This window comes from Rhinolophus sinicus, linkage group LG07, assembly GCF_036562045.2.
Source record: "Rhinolophus sinicus isolate RSC01 linkage group LG07, ASM3656204v1, whole genome shotgun sequence".
In the NCBI taxonomy this organism is placed as follows: Eukaryota; Metazoa; Chordata; class Mammalia; order Chiroptera; family Rhinolophidae; genus Rhinolophus; species Rhinolophus sinicus.
The window spans coordinates 27,037,935-27,064,681 of record NC_133757.1 but is presented as its reverse complement, the minus strand read 5'-3'; the positions used below and the strand labels follow the sequence as shown (position 1 = coordinate 27,064,681).

The following is a 26,747-nucleotide window of genomic DNA, read 5'->3' as shown; positions in this document are numbered from 1 at the left end:
TGAGGCAGTTCACAATATCAAAAAGAATGCATGTGGTTGTGGGGGTGGGGGGAATCAAACAGTACAAAGCATATAAAGTAAAGAGTGTCTCCCCTCTTCCACATTTTTTTCCCACTCTCTAAGAAATAACCACTGTGCATCCTTTTAAAATTCTCCATGCAGCTGCAAACATTTATTTATATGCTTTATACATTTATATGCTTCACATATTTATATGTTTCCTGTTTGTGAAGTCATTTTAAAGAAGGAAATGTGCTTATCTCTCTTAAGCAAACCACATTTACTACATTCACAGGCCAATCTTGCTTTTCCCATCCCAAAGTTGTGAGTGAAACATTGCTGCCTCCAAGGGAGAGAATGATATATTTAGAGATGAGGGGTTTTGTTTATATTAATCACTCTATGATTCATTCTGGTAATGTTTATTGAGTGCCGGCTATGAGCCAGTGCTGTTAGGTGTAGGCACCACAGGGAAAAATACATGTCTCAGTGTTCTTGGCGCTTGCATTCTAGCGGAGGAAACAGCAGGAAACAAGCACTTGTAGTGCAGAGTGATAAATGCTATCACAGAAGAAATGAATATGCTTTTGGGGAGCATAGAACAGGAGGACCTGAGGGGAAGGAGAATTGCATTGGCTTCCTGGAAAAAAGGGATGAGCAATACAGGGAGGAAAGGTGAACAGGAGCTGGGCTAACATAAGATCAAGGAGGAGAATGGTTGCAGTAGAGAGTGGGGGCAGCAGGCCTGAAGACGTGCAGTGGGGAGGAGATGTCTGTCAAGATGCTGGAAGGCCAGCTTGGCTGCTGCCAGGGCGTGAGCAGAGATGAGCTCCAATGTGAGCAGAGTCCTGGTCAGGATTTGGGCCTTTGTCCTCAGGGCAGTCAGAAGCTAGCATCACCAAGGCACGGCTGCCATGATCAAAACTGTGTTTCTAAAAGCCACTCTGGCTGAGGGTGGAATCTAAACTTTTTGCCAGGTGAAATATAAAGTATAAAACACATAGTTGCATTTGACTTGTATCTCTACTAGTTTCTTTCCTGTAGGTTAATGTCCCTTGATCTGCCGCCGTGCCATACACATGCTAGAATAGCCACTATCCATAGTGAACACTGTAATTGAGAACACAGGTTTAAGTGTGTATAATGAGAATGTGGGGATTCAGAGATGAGTTAACAGGGAAATCCTCTTGAAGTTTTAAAGGATATGAGTTCCCTGAAAGAAAGCGGCCTTTGCCAGAAAAGGAAAGTGGATTAACACCCCATAAATTTATCAAGTCAATGTAACCCAGGCCTCTATTTCAGGCCTGAAGGCGGCCTAACTAATTCTCAAGGGTTACCTGGATTGGGGGTGGGGAAAAAGAGGGAAGGGGTTGGGGGGGTCGTGGTTTGGAGGGACAGACAGTGGTTGGTGACAGCAATTGGCGTTCAGTCTCTCTGTCCTGTCTGGGGTAGTTGGTGGCCCCTCCAAGATGATGCTGGAGTTCATATTTCCTTTTTCCAGTATTTCCTGTCTCTAGTATCTGCATGTTCTACTGTGGGAAACTCCCTGTTCCTGACCCTATTCCCTGATCTAGTGGTTCTCCAGCCATGGCAGGCATCAGAACCACCTAGACAATAGACAACTTGTTGAAACACAGATTACTGGGCCTAACCCCCAGACTTTCTGATTCGGTGGGTCTGAGGTAGGGGCTGAGAATCTGTGTCTCCAATAAATTTCCACGTCCGAGATTGCTGATCTGGGGGCCATACTTTGGGAACCACTGATTTAGACCCTCACCTGACAGACTGAGCCTCTTGAAATCCTCCTGAAATTTTCTAGGACCTAGCAGCGTCCTAGCAACAAATGTTGCCCCCTTTTTAAATCACAACCCTCATTCCACTCATGAGGAGGCAATGTCTGTTCCTGTCTCTCCAGCTGCCTCTGTTTCTCAGCTCAGAAATAATTAAAGTAAAAACTCTAAATCTAGCCCCTCACTCATGTCTGTGTGACCCCTGCAGGAAGGGAGTGCTGGATTTGGAAAAGGGCTGGGCTTTAGGAGTCCTCCCCTCTCCCAGCAAATCTTGCTTGTGGGGAGGAACAAGGTAGAGCTTTGTTCTCTGCTGTTGGTCGGGTGCCTGGAGCAAAGGCTTAGGGATATGGAGATTGCAGTGGACTCGTGTGTGTGTGTGTGTGTGTGTGTGTGTGTGTGTGTGTGTGTGTGTGTGTACAAACACAAAGACCTGGCTGAAAGAAATGAATTCTCAATAACAGAAGAAAGATGATAAATCATGTTAAAAGAGTAATAATAATAACAATATCTGATGTTTATGGAGCGATGTATGCCAGACTTTACGTGTATTATTTTAAAATCTTCACAAAACCCCAGAGAAGTAGGTACTATTATCGTCCCTCTTTTAAAGATGTGGTAACTGTGACTCAGAAAGGTTAAGTAACTTCATCAAGGTCACAGTTAGTAAGTTGAAGAGAACTGTGCAGCAGCTAAAGATTATCTGGTAGGTAGAATCAATAGCATGTCAAGTGCTTGCTTAAATAAATGAATTGGGAGCAGCAGATCTGTCTTACTCAAGAAAAATAACTTTTGTAAATCCATTCTTCCTCGCATGCTCTGGTGAAGTAGTATTAAATTCAAAGGAAACACTGTGATCTATGTTTTACCTTTGTGCCTCTGTGATTCAGTGCTTTTGCCACATGAGACAGGTTTGGGTTCCCCAGGTTTGGGTCACCCACTCCAGGGGTGACCGTGATGTAAATATGGCCTCCCTAGAATCTTTTCTAACTTTCAGTTATCTGTATTTCAGCCTGAAGAAATATTTTATTCTGATACTAATAAAAGCATGGTAGAAGATCTAAAGAACAGGTATGATCTATAAAATTATATTATGATTGCTGTGTTTTCTCCCTAATCTTTCATTCAGTCCTCTAACCCAGGCTCTCAAAATGCCTATTAGATTCAGCAACAGCAGCATGAAATGGAGATTATAACTCGTTACTTCCAGTGAGTCGTCTTTCTCGACACATGCATGGAAAAGCAACTTCTCTGCCGTAACAGGCCAAGGGAAAAATGGTTGCCTCTGGAAAACATTGTGGGCTACTGTTAGGAAGTTCTCAACACAGACACCTGTTTAGCCTGTAGTTAAAATAATAATGCAGTAGCTAAAACTTCTTGAAAGGATATGAAGGTAAATGGCCCATAACTTGATAAAAATATCCAAGTCAGGTGATAGACACACACTGTTCCTCCTATCACTCCTACTCCAGATATGTCAGAAGCTTCTAGATCTGCCTGCCTCCGGTGACTCATGCTGACAGCAGACTGGCGTGTAAACCACTATCCAACTAATCAAAACAGAGCATGACAGAAATCATTTTACCACTTCCTTCTTTCACTAGCACATAACCCCGCCCCCTTTTATTCTCCTCCCTCCTCCGCAATTCTTAACAAAAAAGGATGAAGTGAAGTTGGGAAATGGTTTCCAACTTCTGGTTTTCATCAGAATTGCTTCCTGAACTATTTAAATATGCAGGTGCCAGACCTATTGAATCCATATCTGGAGGTGAAACATTTTGATGAAGTGCTAAAGATAATTCTGTTGCATAGTTACTACTGAGACTCTGCAAACTCCCCACTACTCAGTTACACGATAGACTTAGCCAAGAGGGACTTGGAGCCTGCACAGAAGACAGGCTTCCCAGGAGGGGCCGCTCAACCAACCCACACTATGTTCCATTTCTCTCCTTCCTTGGAACAGTTCATCACCAGGCAGTATTTGAGGGGCTGGGTATACAGGCAAACACCCCTGCCCTTATGGAGTGTACAATCTAGTAGGGGAAACTGATCAACATACTTGTCAGTCCAGTGCCTCATTTCCTCCCAACTCTGCTTGCAGAATTAACTGAATAACCCATCCCTGCTAACACTATCCCAGACCAGATAGCTGAATTTTTGTAAAGACAGTCTCTTGGAAACTCAATGTCTTAAGTCAAAGGAGGGTCTTGGAGAACAGAAATGTCAACCCAGTAATCACACAGTAGGTGTCAAATCACACCCAGCAGGAAGTCGCCTTCACACAAGTAACTGGAAAAGAGATGTGCCTTTGAGATCTAATTGTTGGCTATCACGGGAGGCTTCTTGCTTTCCCAAGCCAATCAAGAGCCTACTTTCCCCAAACTTGATTAATGTAAATGATGTCCAATATCCCTCCTCACAGCGGTCTGGTTTCCTTCTAAATTAAAAAAGTATCATTCTCATGCTTGAGTAAAAGTGATGAAACTCTTCACATTTATTCAATGAGTTGTAATTTTTCATAAAAATAATCTTACTGTAGGATCGAAAGGACTCTGAAATGTAAAATTATGGAATGGCGATCTAAACAGCCAACACGTTGGAATCAACAGTGTACTTTTATTTTGCAACAAATTCTTCCTAAGCTAGAACTTGGCACTGGAAGCTTTGTTTCATCTGAAGCAGAGAATGAATTTGAAAGACTACTACAATTTTATAGGGTTTGTATATGATTTAATGCATTAATGACATTTGTTTTATCAATGCTGTTAATTGCTAGATAATAGTAACTTTAAATACCCCTGAAATGCCTTTTATCTTGATCCTAGATGATAGGTGCTATGGCATTAAAATGCATTTATTTATAGACTGAGAAATTTAAAATGTAGTAAACAGCTATTACCATAACCACATTGCATGACATTTTCTTGGAATCAGTTGTATGTTTCACTATGTGTATACCACAAACTTTGGAAGGAGATGTCCAAAAGGAAACCACCTATAACTGAGAAACTAAAAAAAATGGTCTCTAGGTGGTTGTAATAGAATGGATTGCCTGTCCTTGGTTCTGGGCAAGAGGACACTAGGCAAGCTTTAATATCTTCTATATGCAAATTACTCTCAAATTTATACATCCATCCTTAGCTTCTCTCCTGACCTCTTATATATTCACCAATACATTTGACATCATCCTGGATGATAAAAGGCATGTCAGACTCATCTAGTCCATAACCAAACTTGGTGGGCATTTGGTATATTGTTAGGGTCCTCCTTTTCTTCCCCTGCGCTACCCCGACTTCTGGGAATCCTCTTACCGCCTTCTCCCTGTGAACGGGTCCAGTGGGTTTTTGAAAACCCCAGCCTCCCAAGGGTGAGATTCCTTCCCCCTACCATCTCATAGACTAGAAGATGTCTCCTAGGGAAACCCTCTGAGAGAAGAAGGGAAGGAATCTGCTGGGAGTTGAGTACTTACGCAGCCAGAGAGGGATCTGCTGGTACTATTCATTCATGAATTGGGAGGAAGTTGTTTTGTTTTGCTTTCTTTTTAATAGAATTAGGGGTAAACAGGTAAGCAAAACATAGTTAAATATAAGCCAAGCTTCAAAACTTGGAGTCCCTTTGTAAAATTGTCTATTTAATTAGACACAATCATAAACTTGCACTAAATCCTGCAGCTTTGGGTTCAAATCCTGGCTCAGCCACTCACTAGCTTTGACCAAGTTACCTAACTTCTTTCCACCCCATTGGGCAAGATAAACAGGGATAAAACAGTCATCTGTTGGGTGGTTGTGGTGAGGATTAAGTGAGCTAGTCTTTACATCCCAGCCCCCAGCACGTAGCAAGTATTTAGTAAATGTTACCTATTATTTGTGTTTTGTGTGCATTGTGCTGGCCACTGAGGTTACGACAGTAAACAGGACAGATACAGTATTGTGCATTCACAGAGACTATGGGCTGTTAGAGAGACAGACCAGAACACATGTAATTGCAACACATTTTATTAAGTAAGCTACGGAAGGACAGTGTATTATGCAACCACATGAGAAGAGCACATGAACAGATTTAAGAATCAGGAAAAGCCGCCTGAAGTAAACAATCTGAGGCCTGAAAGAAGTTTATGATTTGTCATCTGTGTATTTTAATAGATAATTTTACATAGAACCATGTTCCAAAATACTTCAATCCTGTCTCAGTTATGACTTAATAAATATAAACTGAATCAATATTAAGTAAATTCTTCCAAATACTCACTTAAATCCCTCATTTGTAAGATGAAGTAATTTCTTCGTTGGCAGTTTGCTATTCTAGAAAGGTGCTATTCTAATGAAATGTTAAGTGTGTAGGCTCTTGAATCAGTCAACTGGTTCTGCTCCTCTCTGCATAAAGTAGAGATTATAATACCATGTTTCTCTGAAAATAAGACCTAACCAGAAAATAAGCCCTAGCATGATTTTTCAGGATGACATCCCCTGAACATAAAAACCCTAATGCGTCTTTTGGAGCAAAAATTAATATCAGGCCTGGTCTTATTTTCAGGGAAACACAGTAGAAGCTCCCTCATAGGGTTGTTTTAGGATTAAATATGTATACAAAGCATTTAGCACTGTACCTAGAACATAGTAAACACCCACAAAATAACTATTATTATTCTATGACTACCATTTCTTTGAGGCTCTGTAATCTTTTTGCATACACTAATTCCCAAGTACTTATATGATTGTAATGTGGGTTTACATGTTATTCTGTCTTTTGGTCCAGGTTGCAGGATTTCCTATTCAGATGCCATACACTGATGTACAGTCAGTTATTGATGCTGTGTACCAAACTGGAATTTATTCTTCTGAATTTCCCCAGACAGAATTCGCTCTAGCTGTCTACATTCACCCATACCCAAACAACATATTATCTGTGTGGGTCTATTTGGCTTCCTTAGCTCGACCATAGTGAAAGGAAGAAGGGGAAAGGAAAAGTTGTACTATGGGCCCCCGGACAAGAAACAACCAGAACTTTTCTGGTACTTTGGGATTTTGCTGCTTATCCTCAAGTTCATCTAAGTGTGAGCTGAGTTTCTGGTTCACTCACTACTTGAGTCTTTGAAGATGAATGCAGATGACCTCCTTACCAAAGACCTTTTCAAGGAGGACTCTTCAGGAAATCTGGCTGCCTTGGGTCACTACACTAGGTCTTATTTTGGGAAAGAAGCAATTCTGGCCTCTCCCTCCAAAGCCAGTATTACTCAAATTGTGGGCCCCATGCCACCTCCATCAAAATCACCTGGAGAGCCCTGTTGAAAATGCAGATTCCCACAACCCAAGACCACTGAATCAGAACCTCTGGGGGTGGAGCTCCAGAACCCATAGTATTTTAAACAAGCTCCCCAGGTAATTCTGATGACCTGTTAAGAATGAGAACCCTGCCTTGTAGAATGCTGTAATTACTAAAGTGAGGCTGGTACGAATGTTTAGTGCTGGTTCTGATGCATTTCCAGAAAGAAGTTATTCCAATAGAAACCCTAAGGTCATTGCCTTTCATAAGAGAAAAGATAATTTCACTGGTTAAGAACAATGGGAAAACCTGCGATGTTGGGTTGAGGGCTGAGGTCAGCTTCTAGGGGCTTCTCAAAAGTTTTTACTTGGGATGCTACTGACGTGAAGTCCTTTTAGCTCCAAGGATTTGATTTGTAGGGGACTCCCAGGAAACTCTAATATGTTTCCCTGATTCTGTGACAGAGGGAGAAAATGGTCTTACCAACTCTCAGGGCTCCTTCTTTCTTGAGTGAACAGCTCCCCATTCTGCCTCTGGCACTTTCCTGCTGCTTTCCTTTCCCAGTGCCTGCCCCATGGAGGCCCATCTAGATCCTAGGAACCCCTCAAGAAAAAGTGGACAGAGATCTAAGTAGGAAGCACTGTACTTCAATTTTTTTATTGTTCTTCATTGAGAAAAGTATTTATAGTTTATTTAAATGTTATATAACAACTTTTTAAAAAAAATATCAAAGGACACAATTTTCCAAAAGTTGATGAGAGTAGTTTTTATATGATGTAAAGGTAAGAGAAAATTCACCTCTCGCATCGCAAGAGCACTGGGGATTCATGGGGCACATCCACAAGCAGAGAGCAGGGTCCTCAAATTCATCCTCAAGGACCCCTCAATCCATATCTTCTCCCTAATATGCCTGCATAGGCTGGTGCCAGAGAAGGCCTTATTTATTTGCAGTGATGTTGCTTAGACCAAACTGTAGATTACTAGAAAAGTAAAAAATGGAGGGATGTGGGTGAGGAGAATGTTTTTCTCTCCAAGGTTAAAACCTAATTGTGTGTGTCTTCTGGCATGTATAAAAAAAAACACTGATCAACATTTTTGTTTTTATTTGAATGCTTGTGTTTAAATGATGTATGAAGTTTTGTTATTAATAAGCCTCCCACATTTATTAGGGTATCACAAAATGGTATCTGTTGGAAAGACAAGGTTGTCAAAGAAATGCTGCATCCATACAGTTCATTTCTGTGGCACTTTGAGTGTTTACATAGCTATTTATGTTAGTTGGTTATGGTTTTAGAATTAATAGACCACTTAAGAGTATGGCAGTATGTGTTCATAGACAAGCACAGAAGACTTTTCTGTGTTATATGCATTTTTAAAATGTGTGTACTGTATGGTTTCTCAACTAAAAGTTTTTCCTGAAAGTTGTAATTGTCTGCAGTGAACTGTTTTTCATTTGACTGTTTTTAAAATACATTATTTTAAATGTAACATATATTTAAAGTTCTTCTAATCATTCCACAAATAATTACAGAGCATTCGTAACGTACCACATTTCAGAATGTGATGGAGTAAGCAATGAAAAAGCAAAGCTCTTACCCCTGTGAAGCTTGCATTCTTAAATTGGAAACAGACCATAAGCAAATAAACAGTAAATAAGGGAGATAATTTCAGGGTGTTAGGAGTACTATCAGGGAAACAAACAGGATGGGATGGTGGAGAAGGACTTTGGTGGGAATGGAGGATATAAACAGAGTAGTCAGGGAAGGACTTTCTGCAGAGATAACGTTTGGCTGAGATTTCAAAGATGATTTATCGATTAGAGTTGCATTCAGCTATATGTAACAGAAATCTAATCACAGTAGCTTAACTAAATACCGATTATTTTTTACGTAATTGCCAAGTCCAGAGGAGGCAGTCCAAGTCTGGTGCGGTGGCTATATGAGGTCACAGGTGCACTAACCTTCATCCTGTCTTCATCCATCTTCTTGGCCATCTCTAAGAAGGCTTCTGTCCTCTAGTTCAATGGCTCGCAAATTTCAGCCTGCATAAGAATCACCTGAAGAGTTTGTTGAAACACATTGCTGGGCTCTAGCCTCAGCGTTTCTGATTTGGTGGATCTGGAGAGGGGCCTGGTAATTTGCATTTATAACAAGTTTCAAGGTGATGCTGAGACTGCTGATCTGGGAACCACACTTTGAGAACCCTGGCTGTAACCGCACAACCATTTTCATGGCAAGAAAATGTAGAAAGGGTAGGGGGAGACAGAAGATGCAGCTGGTTTAGCCCTTTTAAAAAGCTTCCCAGGAGGCCATACCCAGTAACTTCTACTTATATCCTATTGGCAAGAACTGTATCACTCCAAGCCACAAGAAAGGTATTTTAAATGGATATATTGCTCTCCCAATAAAATCAGTGTTCTATTATTAGTGAGGAGGAAGGGGAAGGTGGCTATTGGGTAGGCCTCTGTGGCTTCCCAGATGAGAGGAAGCTAGTCATGCAAAGACCTGTGGTATTTCAGACAAAGGAAGCTGCAGTTGCAAAAGCCTTGAGTCCAGAAAGAGACATATAGGGAAGGAAGAATCATAAGATATAAGGTTGGAGAGGTAGACAAGGAATAGATTACATAGGTCATAGTAAAGAGTTTGGATTTTATTTAAAGCACAATAGCAAATCATTGAAAGGTTTTAGGGAACTGAATAAAATAACATTTTCCTTTTTTATATTTGAGATGGTTTTTTAAGTTATTTTTACAGATACTCATTTTATATAAGTGCATAAATATGATCATATTTTTAAGTGCAGGTTTTATTTTTATTTTCCTTTTTTGCTTGAGTCCCTGTCCCACTGTTCGCCTCACCTCTACCTAAATTATTCACCCCACCCAGCCTCTTACCTACCAAGTATGTATCCCTTCCACTTACCAGTCTTCTCAAATATTCATATGCATACATATATATATAGATATACGTGTATACACATATTTGCATATGTTCCTGTTTGTTTTATGAAAATGGGGCCACATTATGAGGCTATTGCTAGTGTAACATAACATACTGTTTTACAGCAAACTTTTTTTATATACATATAAGTAGAATACACTATAAAATGTTAACAAAGCATAGTAAATATATGAATCAGCAATGTCATGTATTATCACTTATTATGTACTGTAATAACTGTAGGTGCTATACTTTTATGCGACCGGCAGCACAGTGGGTTTGTTTACACCAGCATCACCACAGACATGTGAGTAATGTGTTGCTCTAGGAAGTTAAAACAGCTATGTCACTAGGCGACAGGAATGTTTCAGTTCCTTATAACTTTATGGGACTACTGTCATATATGTGGTCTGTCACTGACTGAAATGTCAATAAATGGCATGTGACTGTACATGTACAGAGAGATTCATTATAAAGAATCGCTTTATGAAATTATGGAGACTATAAAAGAACCAGTCAGAAATAAAGAATACAATAACTGAAATGAAGAATACCGGAGGTGCCCCAAAATTGTATACAAGTGGACACTTTGGTCAACATTGCTCAAGCAGTAGTTAGCCATAATCAGAAGTGTCTGGACGCTGATGGCAACTGTTTTGATCACCTCTTGTAATTGCAGAAGTCAAATGTGTCTTGTATTCATCCTTTGTTCTCAGTATATATTGAGTATTACAATTTTAATACTGTTTTCCTTTCTTAAAACGTGTATACATTTTTTGGCACCCTGTGTATATTGGGAATCAAAGGTAGATTTAGATGAAGCAGAGAATCGAATCAGTGATTTAGAAGATAATGTAGCAGAAAATACCCAAATAGAACAGCAAATAGAAAAAAGAATCCAAAAAAATTAGGATAGTTTAAGGGGCCTCTGGGACAATATCAAGCATACCAGTCAAGGGGATCACTTCTTAAATGATATAAATGGCTAACCACTATGCTGGGCCCCTGAAATTAATATAAAATAAGATTGAATGTCAACTGTAATTGAAAATTTTTAAAAGGGGGGAAAGGAAAAAGGGAATAAGAGGTTCAAATTTCCAATATCAAACAAATAAGTCATGGGGATGTAATATACAGTACAGCGAGTATGGTCAATAATATTGTGGTAGCGTGGTACGGTGTCTGATGGTTGCTGAACTTATGGTGATCACTTCTTTAGGTTTATAAATGTTGAATAAGTATGGTGTACACCTGAAACTAATATAATATTGTATGTTAGCTATATTTTAATAAAAACCTTTAAAAAAAAACAACTGAAAATGGATGTAACCAAAAATGTGTTAAAATTATAAAGAAAATGAAGGCAGGAGGAAATGTGTGAGAAGTAATGTAAAGCACCTGAATCTTTATTTTCCAGGGCAATATGTAAATATATCTAAAAATGACAAAATCATAATATAGACATGTTATTTTGAAAGATGATAGCAAATATTGTGAGAAATAGCTAAAAGAGTTCAAAGTGGTGAACTCTTTGGGACTTGGGAGGGACTGAAACAAGGAACTGTTGCTTTTCATTATTCTTTTAGAAATACTTGACTTCTTATTGGGTGTACATGAACTACCTTGATGCAATATAAATTTAAAACCTTTAAAACTGGACAACGATCAAAGCTTTATGGGGAATATTGGGCCTCTTTCCCTACAGACTTTGTAACGTGTGTGGCAAGAGCAAAGAACCTATAATGTTAAAGTCAAAAGCAATCTCAGTCATCTCTGCAGAGGACCCAGTTCACTTTACAGATGATGATCCTGAGTCTCAGGGGAGGGAAATGACCTTCTAAGGCCCCTCCACTAGGAAGCAACAAATCAAGAACCAAGAACCAGAGCCCAGGGCTTCTGGCTTCTAGTCCTTTGCATCCCGTGGAATACAAAGAAGCCATTGAAAGGAATCCTAAATGTTCTCTTATGGAATATTCACCAGAATATATAGTATGACAAAAGAATATATAGTATGACAGAGAGTGTAAAGTGCTACCGTTTGTGCACAAAATGGGGCAAGGGCATTATGTACACTCATGGTGATAAATACCTGGATTTCCCTGGAAGCGTACAAAAGAAAATAGTAATACATAATGTTGCCTCTGGGAAGAACAGGGATGGGGAGAGAAAGGGGGTTGCTAGTCATTGTATACAGTCTTCCACTGTTTGAATGTTTTACCTTTTTCATGCTTTTGTTTTTAAAAACTAAACAATTTAAAAGCAGTGGCTTTTCACTACCTAAAGTTTAGTGAGTTAGAAAAGCTCTCCAGAGAATCTGGTCCCACCCTCATCTCTTGCCAAACTTGTCTCGAGCCTTACGCTGCAGGCCCACTACACTCTGGGCAGTTTCCTTACTCTGCTCATTATGCAGAAATTCTGCCTTTTTAATTTCCATCCTTTTGTACCTTTGCTGATCACTGCTTGTGAGACTTGGAATGTGTTTCCTGTATCCTCTTCACTGGCATACTACTGGCCTCCGTGTTCATTTCCTGCCTTGTTCCTTAGGGCCTTTGCTTTTGCTGTTCCCTCTGCCTGCAACACTGGCCACCAGATAGCATATTCACTCAGCTCCCTCAGGCCTTAGCACGCCTCACCTTATCATAAAACAATGTCCACTCACTTCTACTTTCTGTTCTCTTTTTCTGTTTATTTTTCTTCACAGCACTTGTCACTATGTGACTTTGTTGTTGTTGTTCATTTATTGTATTTCTCTCTCCTCATTAGAATATAAACTCTATGAAAGCAGCCTTTATTTAGGAATTAACCAAATACTGAATTCTGTCCACCTTGCCCTAAAGGCATGAAGAAATCATAATAAACCTGAATTTTGTATTTTAGGGACTTACAATCTAAGACATACTGGGCAAATTATATATATTCATACACAGACACATTAATCTATAAAATGAATGAAAATTAAGGTATTTTCATCATAAGTCAAATCCAAAAAATAGAGTAATTTCTGAACAAATATCTCCCAGTGAATAACATCTTCAAAGTAGAAACCATGAGAAACAACCTATTCATTACACTGATGATTATAGTCTGTGACCCATTTTTTCTGAAAGCGTTCTTAAACAGGCCCGTTTAAGTTATTGGGAAGCCAAATTATTGTCATAAAGTTGCATAGTGCACATGAAATGGAACCTGAGGAGGTAGGTACTACTTAAATGCCATTATAAGTGGCATGGAGCTTTTAGTCTGATGTGTCCATCTCCTCTCTAGGGAACCCCTGCAACTGAGATAGGCCAGGGCAGCCTCTCCCTGAACAATACCGGGCTAAGCTGGGCTCTGCCAACTTCTGCTGCTGAGAGATTCCCTTGTCTTGCCATCGGTTCCTGTAGCCCTGCTGTCCTACGCATAAGCATTGTCTCCCATGGCTCACATACAGTATCTGTTCTTCAAATGTATGAAGATTTCACTGTGAGAAAACTCAAATTCATGTAACATACATTCATCACTATAGTAGCTCTTTATCATGCGTCTATTGGTACAAGGGATTCTAAGTAAAAGGGGTAGGATTCCGTGATTTAATTTTCAATATTAAAGTATTATCAGGAAAATGAGGATGACTGTCCTGGGCTGATTATCCACTTCTGTTGTGATATTGCACCAAACAGGTTAAGATACAATTAGATTTCTGCTAATCACATTTCAGGTTCCACATTAATTGATGTTGGAGTGTTTCCACGGTTTTGTAGTTTCCTGATTTACGACCATAGATGGTTAATTACATCCACTATAGATTTGACAAGCTAGGTTACTAAAGGTAATCTTAACTCCCTTCAAAGCTTTTGGGGATCTCTAAAGCACAGGAAATAAAGAAGGGGGGAGAGATTAATTAGGTTTCTAGATGAAGGAGTGGGTTTTGAGATGGAGCTTAAAAGACAACAAAATTTCAAAGAGAAAGCGCTTTAGGGGCTGTTGAAATGACTAAAGCACATATGGAGGGACTGATAATCCCACTGAGCAGCCCATGGGATGAATGGGGCTGTGGTAATGTGAAACGAGGCAGACTGAATCCAGGCTGTGAAGGCTTTTAAACGCCAAACTGAAGCATGAGACCTTATCGCAGAGCCATCGAAGGTTCTTAGCAGGTGAGTGGCATGACCGAATTGGCCACCGGAATGATGATCAACGTTATAATTTCTCCAGCGCTCTCTTCCGACCTCTGCCCACTCCTCAGGCAGGCTTCTTGGTAGGTGGTGTTGGGGCTCTCGGACTACACGAAGCGCGGAATTGTGCCTGGAAAGCTGGGTCTGCTGCCCCGACCCGGCTGGGGCCCGCAAGCCATCTCTGCACCTGGGCCCGGCTCGGCCGCCGATTGGACGGCTCGGGGTGACCCTGCTGTATCGCGAGACGAGATTGGCAGCCGCTGGGCCGCATGTACCCCCGCGCTGGCTTTGTACGCGGAGCCGCCTGCCGGTCCTTTAACAATGGGCGGCGCGAGCGCCCCGGTGCTGGGCCCGAGCTGAGGCCGGCGCTTCGCGGCCGACTGTCCGCAGCATGAGCGGGGCCGGCATCCCCCGCACGTCGGCGGGGCTGGGGCTGTGAGGGCCGCGGTTCCGGGTAAGGGAGGCAGCCGTGGGATCGCCAGGCCTGGGCGCCGGACACCGGACCCGCCCGGCCCGGCCTTTTGTTCGCCTTTCTGGGACCGCGCGATTCGGTGCGCTTCTCAGGACGAAGAGGAAGCGGCCTGGTGCGCGCTGGGCCCGGCGGGGCCGCGGGGAGGCTCCCGGGGAGGAGCGAGCGCCCGCCCGTCCGCAGCGGGAACTCGGGGCCGAACAGGCATTCGTCTCCGGGTCTCTCCTCGGGAGGTTTTCACCTAAGTGGGGCTGTGACTAGTGTCAAGTCTCTCCTCTCCTCAGGGCGGCGGGAGAATTCGAAGCTGGGACGCTGGGAGCCTGAAGCCGGTCTCCCACCTCCAGCTCTCCCGAGTATGCACCTGGGTCCGCGCGGTGGACACTCGGGCCCCAGTTGGTCCCCTTTTGCCCGGCACCCTCCGGCAGTGTACAAAATAAGCCAGTTCCTTCTGACTGGGGTAGCTCAGGCCTTCTGTCTGGCGTCAGGGAATTGGTTTGGATCGTCCGGATTGTAGGACGAGTCAGGTGAAGATGAACAGTCACCTAAGGTGGCCTGAGGTCACACCCCCTCAGGGTGGGGGTGCGAACGGTCGTGTGGAGGAGCTGGCAGTGACCGCGTCTGGGGTGTGTCTTACAGACTGAAGTTGCTGCGTCTGGCCAGGCGCGCCGCCCGGTCCCATGGAGCTGGAGGGGCAGTGGTGGCGAGGACAGCTGGCTGCCGATATTCATCAAGCGCTTCGGTACAAGGTAACCTTGATGCCCAGACCTTTCCATTTGGTGTCATGTACCAGTTAGAATCTCGGCCCCCAGGAAAGTCAGGTTCTTTAACCACCGGTTTCCAGACCAGAGAAGGCGAGTTTGCTTATTTGCTCAAGATTAATTAACTTCTTGACTTCTTTCCTGGAATGTATGAGAATAACCTGCAACTTCCGTAAGGAGGGGGGTGGGGCGTAGTTGGGAGGACGAAGGTGTGAAGGGACATTCTGATGTTCTTGTTTCCAGGTGGAACGTGGATTTGATACTGTATTTAAAAAGATATGTGCGCTGGCTTTTTATTGGACAGAGCAGCCTTGTTCTGTAGTTGCTATTGCATGCCACTGTCTCGTAGGTCACGTTGTAAATAAATCCCCCAGCCTTTCCACTTGCTGTGAGAGTTTGGACATATTACTTAATTTTCTGTTTCTCAATTTTCTCATGTGCTATGAATAATAATAGAATGTGCCTTATGCAATGATTGTGGAGATTACATGAGTTAATACTGTACATGTGCTTAGAACAGTGACTGGCATGTAGTAAGCACTAAGAAAATGATAACTGTTGTTATTCTGTACCCTTGAGGCCCCCAAATTTGGGGCTATTCAAAAAGCCTTAAGGTAGAAGGAGTTGGCTACTGCTTTCAGCTAATATCAAAGGCAGAAAGTAGACCTAGTATACTTAATAGATATTGGGGGAAATACACTTTTCTGGCATAGTGTATTGTTGCTCTGAAGTAACAATTTTACTCTGTATGTCTGTCTCAGCTAATGTGCCAGCTCTGCCTCTTTGATAACCAGAAGAGAGACCAGATCCAAAATTATCTCTATCTTGACTCAGTTTCATAATGGATAAAGAGAGCCGTTTGTTAGGTATAGAAAATTAGGAAGAAGCAAAACAGCTGACTCTTTAATAAAAAGAATGCTGACTGTTGGAGTTAAGAAATCCAGGGATGATAATGAACTAGTATCTTGATTTTTTTTTTAAACCAGGTTAAATATATTAGAAAATCTAATTCTGACTTAAATTGTTACAATTATAGCCTTTTCTACGGTTTGAGATTTCTAAATGCAGCTTATTAATTCTGACATTCAGTCTCTTGGACACACTAAATATATCTCAGTCTCCTAAAAGGTCATTTGTACCATAGAAAAGTCTCAACTGTGGAATGGTTCTCTGAAATGTTAAGTGTTGCAGGTTTTCCATCTTGAAAATTGTCCAGATACTTTTTGGAGGGCGGAGAGCAGATGTCTCTCAGTTTTAAATGTTCTTTTCTGTCAGCTCTTTATCTCTTTGGTATGTGATGAAATTACATATATATTTTTTAGTGACATGAAACTTAAAAGGTTTTTCTTGGTGATTTCCATGGTTTTTGATTCTTACATTTTATGTGTAATTTTAATCTTGATGATGACCTGAGTTCATTTTGTCAGTTGAGGTTCGAAGTAGATTTTTTTTCCCCCTGTAGATTTGTTGAATGCTTTTGTGTATTAGGTTCTGGGGAGGATCCAAGGAATAAGGCACAACTCTGTAACTACAGTTGCTTATAACTATCAGAGAACAAGATAGTGCAGACTCTGAAGGAATGCCATTGAAAGTTATCTTGGGCCATTTGTGGCATGCTACCCTGGGTTCTGGGTTGTCTTTATTTTATCTTTAAGCATTTTGTAAGCCACATATCTTGTGATGTCACACAATGGCCACACTTTATAAAGAATTTGTTAATCAGTAAAACTTGAAGACGTGAAACTGGAGAGACAACTGTTTGTAGTACATTGAAGTCAAGGAAAGTTAAAATGAACTTTCCTCTTACAAAATACATCTTAATTCCAGGCTATTAATTAGATGATTTAGTTGGATAATGAATGCTTATTTATTTACCATATTTGAGTGTCTACAATGTACAAGGTGCTATGCTAGATATTAGAGTGAATGAAACGGATGCGATCCTTGCCTTTATGGAGTCCGTCTCATATAATTCAGAGAATCTAAACTTAGGTCTTTCATTGGACAGTTGCTATTCGGATACTATGGACGGTGTTCTGTGTTTAGATCCAAGGTTTGTGGAAGAATAATTGGTGTGACTAGCATTGTTTCTACTAGGGAAGAGTGAAAGTTACAACAAATGGAAATCCTCTTCAACCCCAAATGGCAACTATACTGTTTTTATAAAATACAGTTACCTTTCCCTTACACAGCCCTCCAAAAAAACCCTACAACGCAGCTCTCCTCTTATACCTTATGTCACCTCTTTTTCTTCTGATTGTTTTACTATATATACTAGTGTCTTAGGATGCTTGGGGGAGTATTTTCAGGATCTTTTATGACATATGGAAGCAATGCTAGCTTTGTGAGAAATGTTAAGAAAATAGCCCACAGAGTTGTACTTTCACTTGTGAGTATTCCTTCTACGTCTTTATTTCCATCCTGTCTGGACAGTTAGCACATTCTGGGAAGGGGATGGCACTGGGAGTGGTGAGCTAATGAAGACTTGAGACTGGAGATGGAGATAACAGTTGAGGTCTGACTGCGCTGTGGACCTGTGGGAGCCTGCGAGGCCAATGGGAACAAGAGTGTTCAGTTCTAGGGCATCAGGAATAGACATGAGGAAAAAATGGTAAGCTGAGAGATGCATAGGTCATTGTCTCGTGCATGTGTAATTGGACAAAGAGCTAAATCTGACAGCCTCCGGTAAGCATTTGTACTTTACCATTTAAAATGATAAGAAGAGAATGTATTGGACACATTGTTTAAAATCTCCTAGGAATGGCCCTAGGGGTTCTTTTTAAAAGTCCACCAGTTTTCACAGCTGTTTCCCATTGAGTCTTTAAGACCCTGTTCAGGCCTCTTTTGCAGAAAGCCTACTTACGGGCTTTGTTTTTTCCCAACAACCCATCCTCTGAGCTGGATTAGATCTCCCTCCTCAATGTTCCTATAATGCCCTGTGATTACTATATTATATTCTAATAATTTCGGTGTTTTGGTTCACCTGCTACAGAGAGGCTTGAGTCTCTTATCTGTGGGGTTAGCACAGTGTCTGCTACATGGGAAATGCTCAATAAATGTCACCTGATGACCAGAAAGAAAGGTGAGGTTTGAAATTGTAACTCGTTTACACCATTGTGAAGATCTACAGAAATGGTAAACGAGAAAAGAAAACCCCTAGGGGCTGCATGGAAAATCAGCATATTCCTTTTATTTGGAGAAATTAATTTTTTTTCTTCAAAGTGTCAAGCCAGCTAAGCCAATGTTTTCTTTCCTCAATAGTATTTGTTTATGCTTTTCTCACTTATACAAAAATTAAAAACATAAAATGGCCCATTAATCTATGTCCCAAGTAACTACTATTAGAATTTTTTTAAATTTTAAATGATACATGCATATGGTTAAAAAAAAATTTCGGATAATGTAAAAATATTAAAATGAGTTTTCCCCAACCTTCACTATTTCCTGATCCCCTGAAGTTACCACCATTATGGTTTTTTTTCCTGAAAAGATACCCAATAAATTAGTATATCTGCAAATAAATTGTTTTTTGTTCTTAATACAAGAGGTCATAATATATAGTCAGTGTTTTGTACCTTCCTCCCACTCCAACATCACTTAGTTTATCAACTTTTCCCCCATCAGCACAAATAGGTCTGTTGCCTTTCAGTTTAATGTCCATAGTGAATCGATGTCCCATAGTTTATTTAATCAGTTCCCTGTTAATGGACGTCAGGCTTTTTTTTTTAATTACACTTTTTATTTTGAGATCATTGTAAATTCACATGCAGTTGTAAGAAATGATACCAAGATATTCCCTGTATCCTTCCTCCAATTTCCCCAGGGTAACATCTTGTAAAACTATAGTATGATTATCACAACCAAGATACTGATGTTGATATAGTCAAGATACAGACGTTTTCTGTCACCACTTGGATCTTTCTCCTGTTACCCCTTTATAGCCACACCCTCTTCCCTCCCACCCTCTCCCCCACCTTAACCCTCTTTAACCACTAATCTGTTCTTCATTTCTATAATTTTTTTCATGTCAAGAATGTTAATTATATCAATGGAATTATACTGTAGGTGACCTTTTGGGATTGGCTTTATTCACTCAGTGTAATTCTCTGGAAATCCATCCAGGTTGTTGGACATCAAGCTTTTATTCCATTATCTTGCTATTAAAAACAGTGCTGCAAAGGACCTCCTTATATATAAATTCCTAGGCCTAGTGTGCTAGTTTAAAGGATCTCTGCGTTTAAAAAAATTTCATATTACCTACTTGTCCTCCAAGAGGTTATATTGTAAACCTGACCAATAATATGTGGGAGTTGCTATTTCCACTCTTGATACCATAAACAAAAAAATAATAAAATGTAATCTGGTAAGTGAAAAACTGTATAATTCTTTAATTTTGAATGGGATAAGGCATCTTTTTATATGTTTTTGGCCATATTTTTTTTTTTCTATGAACTGTCCATATTTGTTGCCTTTTTCTTTTGATTTGTAAGAGTTCTCTAAACAAAGAAATTAGCTCTTTATCCTGTCAGAAATATTTGGTAAATTCATCTGTTCTCCCTATTTAAAATGCCCTTGTTATCAAATAGATTCTTCTATCTAAGAAAAAGGAATGTCTTTCCTATGCAAGTCTTCTATATTCCTTCAAAATTTTAATGTTATCTTCATATAGTGTTGACACATATAGATTTATTTCTAGGTGTTTTAATTTTTATAGTTACTGTATATGGAATCTTCTCTTTTCTAACCAGCTCTTAGTATACAGGAAAGCTTTTTTTCCTTTAATATTAATTTTGTAAACAGCGTCCTTACTGAATTTTTACTGTTTCTCTTTATTTTTTCTGTTGCTTTTTGTTTTTTTATGTATATATGAATTCTACCATCGAAAAAATAATAACTTTTTAAATGAAAGTTATTGTTCCTTTTGATTGTTCCTTTCCAATAATTAAACCTTTTCTTTCCCTTTTCTATTTGGATTGGTTAGTATTCACATAATAATGTTAAATAGTATTGCAACGAAGGCACTAGAATTCTAATCCTTTATTGTTTCACCTCCAAATGAGATGCTGGCTTTTATACTTGAGATCTTTTTACCTCCCTTCCTTCATCAAAGAAATATACACCTGTTATTTTTCACCTTTGTCCAGATGCTATTTTGGCATCTATATGGATGATTGTGCACTTTTATTTGTAAATTTTTATTGTGATTTATATTAATAGATTTTCTACTATCAAACCATCCTTGCATTCCTGGGATGTAATACAATTGATGATGCATTCTTTGGATACACTACTAAATTATATTACTATCATATTTTATCTATGATTTTATATCTTTTTAAGTTATATTGATATGTAACTTCCTTTTTTGTTTATTGTTATAAAATGTGCATAACGTAAAATTTACCATTTAAGTCATTTGTTTTCCCCTATGCTGTACTTTACATCCCTGTGACTACTATTTTGTAACTACCAATTTGTACTTCTTAATCCCTTCACCTTTTTCACCCAGCCTCCCAACCCCCTCTCACCTGACAAACATCAGTTTGTTCCCTTTATCTACGAATCTGTTTCTGTTTTGTTTGTCTATTTTGTTCTTTAGATTCCACATATAAGTGAGATCATATGGTATTTTTCTCTCTCTGACTTATTTCACTTAGCATAATACCTCTAGGTCCATCCATGTTGTTGCAAATGATAAGATTGCATTCTTTTTTATGGCCAAGTAATATTCCATTGTATATACTTACCACATCTTTATCTAGTTATCTATTGGGCATTTTGGTTGCTTTCATATCTTGGCTATTGTATATAGTGCTGCAGTGAACATAGTGGTACATATATGCTTTCAAATTTTTAAGTGTACATTTCGGTGACATTAAATATATGATTCACATATTGTGCTACCATAACCACTATCTAGCTTTAGAATTTTTCATCTTCCCAAACTGAAACTTCATACGCATTAAACAATAACTCCCCATTCGCCCTGCCCTCCAACCCCTAGTAACCACAATTTTACTTTCTATCTCTATAACTTGGACCATTCTAAGTACCACCTACAAGTGGAATCATGTGATATTTGTCCTTTTGTGTCTGGCTTACTTCACTTGGCATTCTGTCTTTAAGGTTCATCCATGCTGTAGCATATGTCAGAAGTTCATTCCTTTTTAAGGATGAATAATAATTCATTGTATGTATATACCACATTTTGTTTATCCATTCATTCGTTGATGGACTTTTGGGTTGTTCATTTCCACCTTTTGGCTGTTGTGAATAATGCTTTTATGAACATGGATGTACAACTGTTTGAATCCCTACTTTTAATTCTTTTGGGTATATACCTAAAAGTGGAATTGATGGTTTATATGGTAATACTACATTTAATTTTGGGGGGAATTGCAGTTCTGTTATTCACAGTGGCTTCACAATTTTATATTCCCAATAATACACAAGAATTCCAGTTTTTCCACAACCTTGCCAGCATTTATTTTCTCTTTGCTGTTTTTTTGTTTTGTTTTAGCATACTTAATGGGCATGAAGTGGTATCTCATAATGGTTTTTTATTTGCATTTCCCTAATTATTAGTGACATTGAGCATCTGTATATGTGCTTATTGGCCATTTGTACATTTTTTTCAGAGAAAGGTTTCTTCAAGTCATTTGCTTATTTTTTAATTGATTTTTGTTGTTACTGAGTTGAGTTGTAGATATAAAAAAGTTCTTTATATAATCTGGGTATCGATCCCTTATCAGATAGATGTATGATTTGCAAATGTTTTCTCCCGTTCTGTAGGTTGCCTTTTCACTTTTGATAGTATTTTTTGATGCACAAAAGTTTTTAATGGCAATGAATTGTAATTTATCTTTTTTTTTTTAACCTGTGTTTTCGGGTCATGTCCATGTTACTTCCTTCTATTGTGATACCTGTTGCATTTATTATTGGTATTATGCTGATCTCATAAAATGGACTTAGAATCTTTTCACTTTTTCTATGCTCTGATATACTTTAATAGTATGGAAACTTTCTAATTTTTAAAAAACAAGTTCATGTAATTCTGAGATTGAACAGTGATGATGGGAAAATTTTTAGGTGTATGAGAAGAAGATAGCAAAGGAGAAATCATAAAACTGCTGAAAGGGAAACATAATTAGAAGGTACTAGTGGATGAATACTAGTCTTTACCTTCCATATCCCTGCAAGTATTACATAGTATGTGACATTCTGGGAGCATGTCCACTTAGCTGTTATCTCATAACCAAAAGCTTTGAGCTTCTTGGAGGGGTATGTATGTGTGGTAATTTTTTCTGGAAACACCTGTAGAGAATATAGGATTCCTTTATTAAAAATTTTGTTTGAATACATCCATTTCATAGTGTAAGAAACACCTATAATTGGTCACGTCAGAGGTGGTTAAGAATAAGGAGAAAGTTTAGTTTAAATTTTAAATGCCATTTATTATTCTTCATCCCAACTTTTTCATTTTTGTTTCACTCGGGAAAAGTTTGCTAAAGGCACTTATAACACTAATATATTGAGGAAAAAAGTCATCTCTGCATTGTGGGAATACTTCTCCTGCAGGCTGTTAACTAAATGTCATTGCTCTCAATTTAGGAGCTGAAGTTGCCCTCCTACAAAGGCCAGTCCCCTCAACTAAGTCTCAGAAGGTATTTTGCTGACTTGATTGCCATTGTGAGCAATCGCTTCACACTCTGCCCTTCTGCCCGACATCTTGCTGTCTATTTGCTGGACCTGTTTATGGATCGATATGACATCTCCATCCAGCAGCTTCATTTAGTTGCACTTTCCTGTCTGCTTCTAGCAAGTAAGTATGAATCTGATCTACATAATTGGAATTTTCTATTGTTTATAATAAAGTAAATGTATGTAGAACTCACTAAAATACCACCAAATTCCATTCATACCAGTTTACTAGTATAGAAAATTTATGTTGAAAGCGCTCCTTGGCACAATGATTATTAACCACACATTAAAATGTGGCTCTAGAGCCTTTTAAAAATATATGTACCTAAGCTTTACATCCTGAATATTGTGATTTCAAATGGCTGGGCCACTCCAAATCTACTGACTCAGAACCTGTCATGGCGCCTGAGTGTTTTTTAACGTTGAAAGTTCCAAAGGTGATTTTGATGTACCTTTTCAATTGAGAACCATTGCCTTAAAGCAGTGGTTCTTGTCCCAGAGCAATTGTGCCCCACAGGGGATACTTGGCAATGTGTGGAGACGGTTTTGGTTGTCGTCACAACCTGGAAGGATGCTACTAACATCTAGTGAGTAGAGCGTGGGATCCTATTAATCATCTGCAGTGCACAGGACAGCCTCCCACACAAAGAATGATCGGACCTAAAATGTCACTGGAGCTGAGGTTGAGAAACTGTCTAAAAGGTACCATACTGTTGTATTGTTAGGATAGCGTCTACTGACTCCGTAGTGAGTTGGCTTGAAGAACTGAAGGTTCACATGCAGCTGCTACACACAAGACAGCTTTGCTTATGCTGTAGGCACAACTGTGTCGTAGGCTGCAAGGTGGGATCTGAGAGAACCGTACTCCTGACCCGTGCACAGTGTGCTGGTGGGCCTTTGGGGGCCTCTTTGTGTTAACATCTTTAACTCATTTCACTGTTTGTTAGTACCCCAACTGAAGAGAAAGAGGGTGAGCAAAGGAATTGAAATTGAGTTTTTCCTCTGTTAGTAATGTGAAAAGATTGTATTTGATATTGAAGTTGAATCCATTATGTATTTTTATATTATGTCATTACAATGGAAATTTAAGCCCCACTTCGAAGTAGTATGCAGAAATACCCTCTGCCTATACCTCTAACCCCTACTTGAAGATTTGGGATCCAATGTGGTTGCTCCTTAAAGGACATTTCCCTTACATCCTGCCACCAGAGGTCTTTCTAAAACCCCTTTGTGCTTCGGCCGCAAATAAACCTAAAACCAAATGCAGGCACGTGTGGTGTCTGTTCTGGTACTAACTTTGCTCAGATTTTCTTGTCCTACCCTTATTCTTCCTTTGATCTGATGACCTCAGCTACTTATTTTGTCTCCTTAAAGGTCTTTTTTGTAAGTTAGTTTACATCCTTTGTAGAGCAGGCTGAATATAAATAAATGCAGCCCCAGTGATGACTTCCCACTATCTGTGGAGGAGGGTAGAAACTCCTTAATGTAACGTTTAGAACCTTTCATCTGGACCCAGCCACCTTTCCAGTCTCATCTTCCAACCCTTTCCCCATATACCTTGAGCAAAATTCTTCCCAGAGTACTATTTCCTAAAAAAAAAAAAATCTACATTTCTCCTTTATTGTCCTCTAAGGTCCAGAGATCTCACCTGCTACCCCTCCACCCAGAAAGCCAGAGAAGTAATGTTTGTACATTTATATTTAACCTTTAATTAAGGTTTCATCTTCATAAGCAGTCATGTGTACAATTCTGTATGTTTTGTCACTGGCTATGAAGCCCTTTCTGGTTTATTAGTTTGCATAGGATTGGGAAAACTCATACTAGACACATCAGATGTATGAGTCCACAAATGGAATAGTTTCTTGTTATCCTACAGAATGTTAGTTTATTATGGAATAGGTTTATAGTAGAGAGACACTGGGAATCAGATATGCAAGTTAGGTTGTTTTTAAAACTTGGAATCATTGATGAAAACTAATTTTTTGCCTGCTGTGACCATCACTGCTATCTTTTACTACCGCCAAGCTCATCCTGCTGTATGCCTGCGATTCTTAAAGTGCCGTGGGAGCCAAATGGAAGACTCCTGTTGGTGGACTGTGAAATTCTGAATAATGCCGTCAGTTCACAGACTGACTGACATTTGTGACTACTTACTTACCAGTAAGCTTACTTACAGGTAACTTAGAAAATGAATTAGGGGGTTACTAAACGAGATGTTCATAAACAACCTGTTACCACCAGAGTTCACTAAAAACTGGAGCTGAATAGTGTAGTGAGGACTCTGGCCACCTGCGGCGCTTGGACCTGGTTCCAAGTTCCTGCAGGTCCTACAGTTTGGGAGAAAGGGTACTTTGTGTGCCATCTTAGCTTAGTTGGAATGAAGTTTTCAATGTTTTTTATTGTTAAATAATCTCTTACTGTTGGTTTAAGGTCGTGGTCAGTTTATTTTATTGAATATTATTTAATCTGTGTGGTAATATGTAGCTACTTTTTGCTTGTTTTCGAGGAGCTAGGCTTTAGGATTTGTGTTTGCTGTGGTTCAAATATGAATTGTTTATCAGCTATTACTGGAAGAGTCGGATACCGCCTCCCTTTGTCCTAGCAACACCCCCTGGCCCCTCTTTCCCTGAGAGAGAAGAATGCTTTTACATTGTTCCTTCTCCCCTGGAGAGGGAGAAAATGTGAGGTAGGTTTCCCCAGGGTCTCAGCCCCTCCCAAGTAGGCGTTGGTCAAAGAGTTCAAGCTGTCGGTTCTAAATGAGGAATCAAAGAAGCTGGCTCTTAGTAGATGGGTGCAGTCTCTCCTCACTCCAGTCTGTAACTTCACAACAGAAGTGCTGAGGATGCTTATAAACTGGTAGCCTGTTTTCAGTATCTGATGATTGTTTTAAATTTGTGGAGTTCATTCTAGTGTCTCTTACATTCTTATATTCTGTCTTCTTACATTTGGAAATCAATGGCAGCTCTCCAGTTAGTTACATAAACTTTATTCAAATAATGCTTCTGTCCTCACAGAATGATTGAATGCTATATGTCCCCCTCACCCAGCTGCTCCCTGCTTTGGAATGGGCAGCCTGTTGTATAAAAGTGAAGAACAGCTTACAGCTGACAGGACGGGGTGAAAGTTGGATTCCATTTATTAAATAGGTTGGGAGATTATTGGTAGTTTGGTGAAAGATGGAGCACAGCTTGTAAATTCCAGATACTAATGTGTATCCAGATCCCTGAGCGTCTACACTGTTAGAGGTAGGAAGAAAGGGCTCACAGATGATCTAATTGGAGGGAGGTGTGTAGTATTGTAGAGCAGGGATTATAGTGATGCATTGCCTAGGTTTGAATCTCTTGCCAGCAATATGAATTTCAACAACCCTTGAGTCTCAGGTTACTTCTCTATAAAATGAAAATAAAGACACCTCTCTTAGAAACTTGTTGTAAGGATCCAGTGGGGTGATATATTTAAAAGCAGGTAGGAAATTGAAACATAAACGTTAGCATCACAATGAATAATTCTTCCATAAACTGTTCTATAATCTTTAGTCTAGGTCTCTAGCCCTAGGGTTCTGGGTCATTCTTGAAAAGACTGATTTATCCTGGGAAATTCTCAAATTCCAGCTCTTTAACATGTATACTCTGGCTTCCCTTGGCTTCTGTGATCATCACTGAACTGTGAAGAGCATG

At 39.7% G+C, this 26,747-nt stretch overlaps 2 protein-coding genes across 7 annotated transcripts in view; both read left to right on the top strand.

Moving 5' to 3' along the window:
- CC2D2B (coiled-coil and C2 domain containing 2B) overlaps positions 1–8,541 on the top strand; it is an 89,441-nt gene extending 80,900 nt beyond the window's left edge. Inside the window, exons 32-34 of the mRNA XM_074339306.1 lie at positions 2,800–2,858; positions 4,327–4,504; positions 6,543–8,541. Coding sequence (XP_074195407.1) covers positions 2,800–2,858; positions 4,327–4,504; positions 6,543–6,728 — 423 coding nt within the window. The 3' untranslated portion in view covers positions 6,729–8,541. The remainder of the gene's footprint in view (positions 1–2,799; positions 2,859–4,326; positions 4,505–6,542) is intronic.
- The window catches only part of CCNJ (cyclin J), a 51,354-nt gene that overhangs the window by 1,647 nt on the left and 22,960 nt on the right, over positions 1–26,747 (top strand). For 3 of the 6 annotated variants that reach the window (XR_012498477.1, XM_019724767.2, XM_019724765.2), the window contains exons 1-3: positions 14,457–14,596; positions 15,248–15,357; positions 22,981–23,191. Coding sequence is in view for 5 of the 6 variants with exons in the window: in XM_019724767.2 (XP_019580326.1) it covers positions 15,289–15,357; positions 22,981–23,191 (280 nt within the window). In the remaining variant the exon portion in view is untranslated. Of the gene's footprint in view, positions 1–2,835; positions 2,859–14,409; positions 14,727–15,247; positions 15,358–22,980; positions 23,192–26,747 lie in introns of those variants that run through there. The other 3 variants (XM_074339308.1, XM_019724766.2, XM_074339307.1) reach the window with 3 other exon arrangements.